The sequence below is a fragment of the Limanda limanda genome, chromosome 12 (assembly GCF_963576545.1).
Source record: "Limanda limanda chromosome 12, fLimLim1.1, whole genome shotgun sequence".
Lineage (NCBI taxonomy): Eukaryota > Metazoa > Chordata > Actinopteri > Pleuronectiformes > Pleuronectidae > Limanda > Limanda limanda.
The window spans coordinates 6,277,057-6,288,492 of record NC_083647.1 but is presented as its reverse complement, the minus strand read 5'-3'; the positions used below and the strand labels follow the sequence as shown (position 1 = coordinate 6,288,492).

Genomic DNA, 11,436 nt, shown 5'->3' with positions numbered 1-11,436 from the left:
GACTTTAATACCACCTGTTATTGCAGCTAATTGGCCAAGAGACATCAGCAGACTCTATGATCGGTGCTGTGAGGCCGGGACATGTGGCCACAAAGAAGAGTCTCAGAGTAGACAGACACTGGAGGGTATATTTAAGTCTGTTTGATAAGGAACAGCACGGAATCATACACTAAATTCTATTCAAGATACTTCCCAGAGAAAGTCTCCCAAAGTCAAAGTTGTACAATTAATTCAATTGTGTCTGGTTTTAAAATAATATTCCAATAATTGACCAGAAATAGGATTGTCTTAGTTATCCTCAATACTTGTAGACATTTATTGACACTGGGCTACAGGCCATGTAGACTTGCAGCCCAATGGACCAGTTGCCTGACTGATGCTGTAAGTTTCAATGCATAAACATCCTATTGCTATCAGGTGAAACATGTGTGTGACTGATAAGAGGTTCCTTTTACTATTTGTTTTCTAATTGACCTCAAGACATAACCTTGACATCACTTTCTGTCTCTCATTTATGGCTTTAAATGTACTTATAAACCTAAAAATCTTAGGCAACAATATTCATGGGGGTTACTCCATTTGATTTGTATTCTTACAGATCACAACATACATTATCTCAAGGCACTTGACATAGTACGGTCAGGACCTTAACCCAACAACAAGCAAGACGGGTGACAGTGGAGAGAAAAAAGTCAAGTGATATTTATAGATGTAATGATATTATTATTAAAACCAGTACCAGTTAATAATGATAATAATAATTGTTGTTCATGTTATTGAGTTGCGTCAGATCTGGATCCTGCAGCTCTGGAATAAGAGATACTGGCGGAATGAGAGAGAGAACGAAAGAAAGAGAGAGAGAGCAATAGAGACAGATAGAAGAAAGAGAAAGAGGAGACAGAGACCAGGAACAGTTGTGTCAGACTTGTTGTTACAATGAACATAATAATAGTGATTTTTTTTAATGTAATGATGTTATTAATGATGGCAGCACCTGTTAGGAATAATATTTCCTACGAGCAAGGTTCGTAGGCTGGTGTGCGCGCGCACGCCTCTCCACGCTGCGGAGGAATACCGGAGCCTCGCAGCGGTGCTTCGTCCCGCCTGCCCTCCTCCAGCCAGGCTCATTCAGAGGCAGCCGTCCATTTCCTCCTGTAGCATTAGCGCACCGACGTCTCCACCTTTCACAGACATGGTGAGTATGCACTGCTGTTGGGTTGTGTGTGTGATTTGAAACAGTGCGGGGTTGTGTGGATGTCCGTCGGTGTGTGTTTCCGCTAAGTTTGTCCCGCTTGTTGTGTTGAAATGAATAAACCGCCACTGCAGAGCTGAACTGACACCCCGGAGCTAGCAGCTAACTAGCTAGCGAGCTAACTAGCTGCTAGCACTGGCGGCCACACACAGCGGCTCGTGGCTGCGAGCGAGGAGCTTATCACCGACATTACAACAGGAGCTGGTGTTAGCGGACGTGCGCTACTTATCACGGGTGGTCCAGTGTGGGCAGGAGTCGCAGCAGCTCGGCTGGCTGCTGGTGTTAGCATATCAGCTAACGTGATAACCTCAAATAGCGTTTTTTCTTTTGCCCCCCGGCTTCCCACATCGATAACATCCGTCATCGAAGCGTTTTAGTATAGACACGTTTGCCTGGAGCGAGGCTGGGAATGCGGATGCAGCCTGGACGCAGACTCGTTGATGCCGGTGTTGCAGCGACATTTGTAACCAGGGAGATTCATGTCCGACATTCAGCGGCGTATGAGGCTGATGGGTGAGGTGGTGGTGGGGCACAGCGAGCTACTGCACTGCTCTCCACTTTCTGCTTCCACATCCATCCAATAGCCACATAGAATCTAGACAGGCTCACATGTACTAAGATGTTATCTCAACAATCGCTATACTACTCATCAAAGTACAATAGGAAAACACTGTTAAAGAAATGTCCAAACAAGTGACAGTTCACGATGTCATACAATATGGGTTAAGGCCACATAACTACACAATAAACGAGATATTTGCTTACATGCTTATATTTATTGACTTGTTTCCGCTCACATTTATTGTTGCTGCGGAAAGCGATGTCTTGATGAAGTCAGCTCTGTCCTATCATCTGAACAAACAAGAAGAAATAAGCTTCTTGTCTGCATGAAACGAAATTAGTTTTTTTTGTCCATCCATATAATGTTGTCTTATCTTATTATTTATGGAATAGATATAGTATCATCACTCATCAGCCACGCTTCATAGTGTCTAGCTTGTGGAGGGATCTGTTTACATTTACACTCATGCAGTGCTCTGTCATGTGGAGAATACTGGTCCTGTAGTGGACCTTTCTTTAGGCTGGTCGACTCAAACCATGTTTGACAGATGCAACAGGAGCAGTATATCACTGGGCCTGGCTCCGCCATCATGCAGGCTGGTCCTCTACTTGAGTAAACCTCATCAGCTATGTAAACACCACTTTAACAGCAACAAGTCACCTAAGTCTTCACTTTTTTTATCACAACCCTAGGATTGTTAAGCAAAATATTAAACAGTCATTATTTGTATTGGTTGACACGTCCTTCTTGCAGGCATGCTTTGACTATCACAGTTTGTCTTAGTGTGCCTCCCGGTTATCTGTCCCAGTAGCTCATTATAATCTGTATCCCACATACGTATTTGTATTGCTACTATATTTTAATATTATAATGAAAAACAGCAGGATCTTGTTTTCATAAGTATTGGGTCTATAGCCAGTGGACTGATTGGACCAAGTCTCTTTTTTTTGTAACGCTGCAGAGGGGCTTGAGTAGAGGCTTGTTTGAGTTTTATGGCAGTTTTGTTAAGCAGCTTGAAAATCCTATTTAAGTTACTCATCACATGTATTGGACATACCCTGTAAATACATGGATTCTCACCATGGCAGCTGGTTTTTGTATTAAATCACATACGAATTTTAAGTCACAGGGCTCCAGAGTTTGAGCAGTTTGGTTGCACATACGTCCAAATATAAACATTTTCATTGGTGGCACTGATTTTCTCACATTTAGCAGGTCTGTGTAGCATAATTTCCCCCCCACCTACATCCTTCAAAGACATACCCCTGATTAGCTCTGACCCTGATATTAAAGAAAGGTGTGCATGTATCTACTTCTGTATCCATTTTCAAAAACACAATTGAGTTGAAGTAATGGTTTACATGCAAAGAATTATTGCAGAGAGTGGTTCATATCGCGTTGTTTGTAACTCCCTACCATCCAATAGCGGTGTGGCTTCATCCTTTTGACTTCACCACTCCAAATAAATTGGGACCGTAAATGGCACATGGGCACAACGCTCGCAAAAGCATGAAAACTGATTTTGCTGTGAAAAATACTGTGTTTTCCATTACGCTTGTCCCCGGCTATGAGAAGGCTGAAACCCTGTCTGCGGTTAGATGCTTAATCCTGATAAACATATTCTGATACGATGGCCTCATCTGACTCCAGAAAAAAATTACCACAATACTGGTCTTTGCAAACAATGGCTTGGTATGACTGCTGCACCATAGACCCTATCAAAAGTTTTCAGTGCACCTAAATTATGTGCTGGAGCAGCTTAATGAAAAGGTAGATGAGCAGTTAAAGTCACTCTTTAGCCCTGACAAGTTTTCACAAGGAATGCTCTTGTGTTGACACCGTCTTTATGTCTAGAATTAAAGGCAAATCTTCAATTATGCTCACTAATACAGCTCATATGCTCATCTACCTAGTCATGTTAATAAAACAGTCATTTTCCCCTTAAATTCCTTAATACTCTCCATGGATGCTTTTTAAGTACATCATGGCGCAGTCATGCTACACTCTAACTATAAAATAGGAATGTGCTCTGTATTTCCAGGCACTGTTGCGCCTTGGGAGGAATTTGTCCTGGATATTAGAGGGGTTAGCAGCTTGTTAACCATAGCTGGAGCCCACAGGCACGTGCATGGACACAGACTCATAAATCCTTACTGTCAGTATCATTAGGTATATTCTGAAAAAATCTTATTATTCTAATAACTTGACAATACTTAAACCATGTAGTTCAAACATTTCACCTTTATCCATAACGCTTACCTGTACTCTCTTTCTCTCTGTCCTTAAGGTGACACAAATACACCCAAGACATTTTCTTTATCATTTAACTCTATATATCATGCTATATTTCTCAAAAAACTGAAATATCACAACCCATTACATTCAAATCCATGTGTTTTATGTTGTCCAATCAGGTCTTACTGACATTATAATAATAATATTTGCAATAACTTGTAGAAGACACGCCTCCATAAACATCTGGGATTCTTGCTTGTTATATGTATATCATTTTATATGCAATATTGTCAGTGATGTGGATTGAATTTAGTAAGAAATGTAATTTTCTATTTTGGGACATTTTGGTCTAACTAGCCGTGACTCAGAGTGAACCTCTGTTGAGAGGGGGGCTGCCCAAGGTGGGGGGGCATTTGGTGTGAACAGTGACTGCCTAAGAGTCGGATATCCAGCCAACTGATCCTCCCTAGGAGCTGCAACAGTAGCAGTGAGGTGACAGGCCACAGATTGACACATGCATCTAGACATACACACAACCCCTGTGACCTCCCCCAGTCTGGACACAGTTACTCTCATAAACCTTGAACCAATTTTCCTGACACACTTGAATGACCTCCTCTGACTCGGCCTCCTGGCAACTTGACACACACACACGTTCCCCTTCTCTGTCAATCTGTTGAAGGCTCTTCAAGTGTTGAACTACTGCAGGAGGGGGACTCTTCATCTTTCTGTCCATCTGCTGGAGAGATGGACAGATGGCTTAGTCTTTGACTGGCATGCTTTGGCTTACGTGCACACATACACACACACACACACACAGTTTGAAATGGAGGCACAGGGAGTTGGGTTCAGTCTCACCCAATTGGTGTCAGATGGACCCAGGGAGGGACAGCGTCTGGCCGCGTACATTCACATTGCTGGAAGACACAAGGACAGAAAGAAAGATGGACAGGTAGGCAGACAGATTTATTGAGACAGACGAACAGACCCATAGCAAGGCAAACATCAACAGAAGGACCAACTTACATCAGTTCCTCATCCAGCTACACCGAGGAGGGACGCCTCGCCAAGTCAGTGCCAATCTGTTGATCTCTTCCACTCCAGAAGAATCGTGTGAAAAAAGTCCACGGTCAATGAAGGACTGAAAGACACATCCTGCAGTTTTCCAGTCATCTGATCATCATGGGTTTTTCTAACAAACTACCCTTCCAGGACTAAAAATCAATTTTTTTACTGAAATCCAGACTTGGATTTTTCCCCTTCATCCCCAAGTTATGCAACTACTTGGATAAATGGCTAGATCTACCGTTCATCTTTACCTTCTTCAATCAATTTTACCGATCAGGAACGACTTCTAGATGTATGGTCATCATTTTTTTCATCCAGCTAATCCCTCCCTGCTGAGACAACACCCCTCTTGCCATCCTTCCCTCGTCATGCTGCCGAAGAAAGTTGCTCTGTACCCGGCAGAGGATGAGCTGGTGAGCCTGTCTACCGTCTATGACCTCTTGGATGAACAACAGCACTACTACAATGAGCTCCTCCAGCAGCAGGAGAGGAACTACAGAGCCTTCCTGCAGTTGCTAATGGACACGTCATCCAGCCGCATGGACACCGTGGTCAGAGAGATGCATGACCTGAGGAACTCCCTGCAGGGAACCAAGACAGAGCTGGCCGAGGTCAAAAAACAGGGCAACCAGATCAGCAAGAGGGCGGAGTGTCTGGCTGAAGGCTTGGTGATGGTGCGAGGGGCACTGGACGGCCTCGGCATGAAAACAGGAGTACCAGGAGGAGGTGCCGGTGGAAGAAGTTTAGATCTGAAGCAGCGCAGGGGAGGTGGTGTGTTGAGGCTGGATGGAGGAGGAAGAGGAGGCAGAGGTGGAGAAGTGAAAAGAGCACAACCGAAGGCAATGCAGCTAGTGGCAGACCTCACAGATATCGACTTTGAAGACATGAAGGTTGTGCACAGAGAATGAATGGCCTCACCAGACCTTTAGACATAACTTGATAGTTTATTGGTGTTTGTTTTATTGCCTGAGCAAAAACAAACTTCTAGAATCTGTTTTTGTATTTGGTTGTGGTTCACAGTCGAAATGATATTGATGTGCTCTGGCAGTCTCAAAGTTTAAAAGTAAGCATGTCTGACTTTTATGTCGCACTAAATGTCATCATACGGCCCTTGCTGGATACTTAGTACACCTAACAACAGCTTGTTTTAATGGATTCTTGCTGCAGCCTGCCTCCTTTGTGTTGAACTATTTTATGCTTCCATCTTACTTGTAATTGTTGCTCTAATATGATGCTGTTCAAACTAAACATGACCCCCTCTTCTTTCTGTTCTTTTTTTTTAGGCTGATCAACTAACAGAGGAGCAGATTGCCGGTAAAGTGACATTATAAAAACAAATTTTTGCCACTTTAGGCATAAAATACCCTTTCTTATATCTGCTCACATGTGCTGTTGCTAATGTTTTCCTCTGTCACCCTTTTCTCTGCCCTCTTTTGTTTTTCTTTTCCTCGGCTTGTGGCTGTCCAGAGTTCAAGGAGGCCTTCTCCCTGTTCGACAAGGACGGAGATGGTACCATCACCACCAAGGAGCTGGGCACAGTCATGAGGTCACTGGGTCAAAACCCAACTGAGGCCGAACTCCAGGACATGATCAATGAGGTTGACGCAGATGGTACGCTAGTTCCCCCTTAACACGGGCAAGGATTTATATTTTAGACTTGTCTCAGTATATAAAAATGTTATGTTTAACTTAAATCTGACCTTCTCTCTTCTATAGGTAATGGAACCATTGATTTCCCTGAGTTCCTGACGATGATGGCCAGGAAGATGAAGGACACTGACAGTGAGGAGGAGATCAGGGAGGCCTTCAGGGTCTTCGATAAGGTGTGTGTTTTATTATTTGAAAGCAAGGCGATACAAATAATTAAGAACATTCCTTAATCTGTAGCTGACACTTCTTTAAAGGACTGTTTGGCATGACTGATTTGTTAGTGTTCTACAATTTGTAGAACTTGTGTGACTCACTGTAATGTTTGTGTGTTTCAGGATGGCAATGGTTACATTAGTGCGGCAGAGCTGCGTCACGTGATGACCAACCTGGGAGAGAAGCTGACAGATGAGGAAGTAGATGAGATGATCAGAGAAGCCGACATTGATGGAGACGGACAGGTCAACTATGAAGGTACAGGAGATTAAACCCTTCAAAAAGACGTTAAACACATTAGTGTAGTTTACGTGCAACGAGAAACTGACAGTTATATGGACACACATGCTTTCTTCCACCACAGTGTCATGATTTATTCCTGGATGCTTGTTGTAATCTCATCAATCATGTTTGTTCATTGTGTTACAGCCAGCAGGTTAAACACGGTTCCTGATGTGTGTTTTTTTCTTTTTCCCCCCTACAGAGTTTGTTCAGATGATGACCGCCAAATGAACTGGGCTCTCACATCACAGATTCAGAATCAGTCAAATGTTTCACTTACCTCTTACTGCAAAAATCTACATTTATTCATACTGTTCTGTATAGACAACTTAAACTGAATGTTGGAAAACTGAAAATTTGTCCATATAAACAAGCTCAAATAAGTTAAAAGACGAAAAGAAAAAACCCTAAATGAATCTGCATGTACTGGCTTGTATTCCCCCACCCCCCCTCCAGCACTGAGCTGCCCAATCAGATCTCAACCAAGCAGCCCCCCCACAGCCGGCTGGTTTGGCCTCCGCTCTCCTGCTTCCTGGTTCCATCTGCCTGACGTCATGATAATTATTTGGGCTTGCCAATCGCCTTTCTTCTACGACTTTCTGTTTTCTTTCTTTCTGTTCTTCATGCATGCAGCTTTAGATGGGTTTACTGTCAAGAGCCCAAACGCAGAGGGCTGATGTCGGGCCTCAGGTCGACCTGGGACCCACTGAGAGGAGGAAGGGGCGGGGTCAGGTAACAGATGGATGGGAGTGAGTGAACCAGCGGAACCTGCAGTTTGCTTACCTAAATGAAGTCCGTGACGACAGAGATATTTTTAAGAAAAATATTAAAATGGAATAAATAAGAACTAATTTTAGATTCTGTGTTTCTGGCATGTCAGGATACTCGCTTTATCCTTTGTGTGTTTACCTTTTTTGAGGGTGAGGCCTTGGTGGGGCATAGATTTTCACTCCTCGGGTGGTGGGTGTGTCCTAGACTTTTGGAGGGGTTGGGTGGGCTTTTAAAGTGATGCACAATAGCAATGTTTGGGGCAATTACATTCCCATGAGTACTTTTTTTCAAAGGTGGAGATTTAAAAACGATTATGAAGTTTGGGGTCAGTCATCTAAAATCAGGTTATTCCTCCCTGAAGCGTGCTCAGGTCGAGTATATTGCCTCCAACATTGCGTGCATGTCATTCACCGGGGGGTTAATTTCAGTTTAGTGGGGGCAGGGTCGGTGCTTAGCAGCATTTCTATCTCGTGTTTGTGTATGAGTTGGCGTGCATGAGTGTCTGTGTGTGTGAGAGAGAGTGTGGGTGCGGCGAGGCCCGGCCCAGTCCGACTGTTCTGTTCAGTTCAGTTGATCTGCATTCCAAGTTGTACATGCTAGTCTTTACATTTTGTTTTTCCAATAAAATACCATGAACTAAGAACTCATTGAGTCTTCAAGTCTGTTTTCTGTGTTAATGTTGGTGGTTGACTTGTGTCCTCTCCAAGTGAAGGAGGATTCTTTGGGGGAATCTCCACCTGTTTAAACATGTCACCATGGTTACCTTAATTAATTTTTCTTGCTGATACAGATTTTAATAAAGAACATTTCTGGCAGAATGTAAAGTTGTTAGTTTAAAAGGCGCATGTTCACAAGTTGATTTTAATTTGAAGTTTTTTGCTAGTGTAATGATACAAAAAGTAAGTCGATGTGTGTGTGGGGGGGGAAGAGACTCCGGATTGCCAATATCGTCGGTCTGCAGATGAGGTGTTGCTTGGCAACAGAGCCAGGCATGGGATGGGTGGAAGTGAAAAGAGAGGGAGAAAACCGTGGGAGTTTGTGGAGAGAGCAAGAGAAGGAGAGGTTGAAAGACAATAATTGAATCCAAGGACTTGAGGAAGAGAGCGAGGGATAAAAAAAGAACAGATTGACATCCTGATGAAACACCTCCCTCTGTCTTCTGAGTGAAAAGCTAATATACTGGGCTTTAACAACCAGTTTTCACATAAACACCATACTTGGTGTGTATTGGAGAGCAGTACCACTTGATATCTGTACTATTGATAGAACCTAGAAAGGCAGGATCTGCTCGTTGTGATGAGAAGCAGTCAGGCAGAGATGGGGGAGAGAGGAAAGACAGAGGGATGGAGGAGTGTGGGAGGTGTTAGTTATCCATGTAACACACAGAGCAGCTGGAGTTATGTAAGCGTCTGAAGTGTATTAATATCTTGCTGCTCTGTTAGTAGTGAGCTGCCTCTCCAGCATTATTAACATTAACAGGGCTTCCAGTTGAGAAGATTCTCTCTGTATCTCCTCTGATGGCCACAAATGTGCAAAATATGTAGATTGGCACACGTGCACACACTCTTACACAAACAGACTCACAAATCCCTTCTCCTGGCGCTGGCGTTCATGTACATAAATATTTCAGATTTTCATCCAGAAGAATGATGTGGGGAGAGAGTACAGAGCCTTACACAGGACAGATTTTCAGTATGTAGCTTCATCCACTCATCCACCAAGCTTTAATTATGTTCATATTTTATATTTATGAGAATGTGCTCATGTGAGTAATTAGTTATAACCAATATAAACAAAAAAAAATCATCCTGTTCTAGTCAAGATGTAGCACAGAAGCTGTTTTCTGGGGGAAACACTATGATGTAGGAAACCACCCGTTATAAAATAAAAACTGCTGCAACACAGCATCACTTCAGCATCAGCGTTGTAAACATGGTGTGTGTCTGTGGGTCTGTTCAAAGGGACAAGACAGAGATGATTCCCTCTTCACATTTTGATCACTTAATGGGGTGTTTGGCCTCAGGAGAAATCAACCAATTAGACCTCAGCATGTGTCTATTTGTACCTTATAGTCAAGGTTGTTGTTTTACTGTGCATTTGTTTGTCCTGTTATTTAGCAGCATTATCAGTCAGGGAAGAACCATTTACAATTTGACTTTCTTTAACATTGAGCTTGAGTTTTTAGACATTTTCACCAATTTCCCTGGGAATAATTCATGGATCTTGCTGACGACGATCTGCCACATTTGAGGGGAATGACATTCATGACGGTGTGTAATTTGGTGCAGCTGGATTGAATTCAAGAAGACAGTTGGGCCTTGAGGTTTATGACCTCTCCCATGTGCCATTCTTCTCTGATATGATGTGAGGTGAGTTCAACAAGCTCTATGCATATTGTTCTGCTTGTACACCTATAAAAAGCTTCAACTGTCTGTGATGTTAGAGGGTAAAGATGTGTGGAAAAGCCTCTGGCTAATAAGTACAGGAATCTTAAAAAAATCAATGTCACAATTGAAGAATATCAATGCATCCTTGTTAAAATCTAACAATTGAGTAAAAGTAAAATTCCTCAAATTAAGATAGTACCAGCAATAAATATACTACAAGAAAAAGAAAAACTTTGGAGATTGGCCTCTGCTTTACTGTCGAGGACGTAGGAAAATGCACCCCCAAATTTGACGATATTTAGTAATTCAGAAAATTCAAAGATTAACTGTTGCTCTTATGTTCTGCATTATACTGATAAGTTGTCCAATCAATATGTTATAAAAACACCAGTTAAACGTCTGATTTCAGGTACAACCACATACAAATTATTATGGGTCTTATTTGTATCCCATTGCCTTTAAATATACTATTTCACAAGCTCAAACCATCATTGTATTTAACTTTATTTTAATTGTTTTATTTTAGACTGTTGTGTCTTCTTTATTTATTTTTCAATATCCTACTTCCTCCTCTTCTTCCCCATTCGATCAGTATGTCTCTTATTACCCTTGATATTTCATAGCTCCTCTTTCTTCTTCTTTGTTCGTTCTAGCAGCGGATGGCAACCTACTGCGTTATCTAGGCCATATTAAATTATTTTGTCCATTCCTGTCTCCCTTAGATAATGGAGCATACTCCCTATATTCCAATGGTAAATATTACTTCCAAGCTCAGTTCTTCCACTACACGCCTTGCAATTTCCCTCTTTAGCTTTTCTCGTTCTCTAACATACTTATTGCAGTGAAGCATTACATGCTCCACTCACTCTATTTGGCAGTAATCACATAATCCTGTTAGATGTCTGGTTATTAAGTGCAGTGCATTATTGAGTCTAGTACGTCCTATCCCCAGCCTAGACAAGATGTTCTCCTCTTCGGTGCTCCTTCTCGCCGTCCTCACTGTGCTCACCTCTCTG

At 42.4% G+C, this 11,436-nt stretch overlaps 1 protein-coding gene across 1 annotated transcript; it reads left to right on the top strand.

The window, feature by feature from the left end:
* The first annotated feature begins 1,112 nt into the window (after nt 1-1,112).
* Nucleotides 1,113-8,676, top strand: calm1a (calmodulin 1a). Its single transcript, XM_061082528.1, has 6 exons — nt 1,113-1,195; nt 6,401-6,431; nt 6,585-6,728; nt 6,834-6,940; nt 7,103-7,238; nt 7,465-8,676. The coding sequence occupies exons 1-6, from the start codon at nt 1,193-1,195 to the stop codon at nt 7,491-7,493; spliced, it is 450 nt and encodes a 149-aa protein (XP_060938511.1). The 5' UTR covers nt 1,113-1,192; the 3' UTR covers nt 7,494-8,676.
* Nucleotides 8,677-11,436: the final 2,760 nt, after the last annotated feature.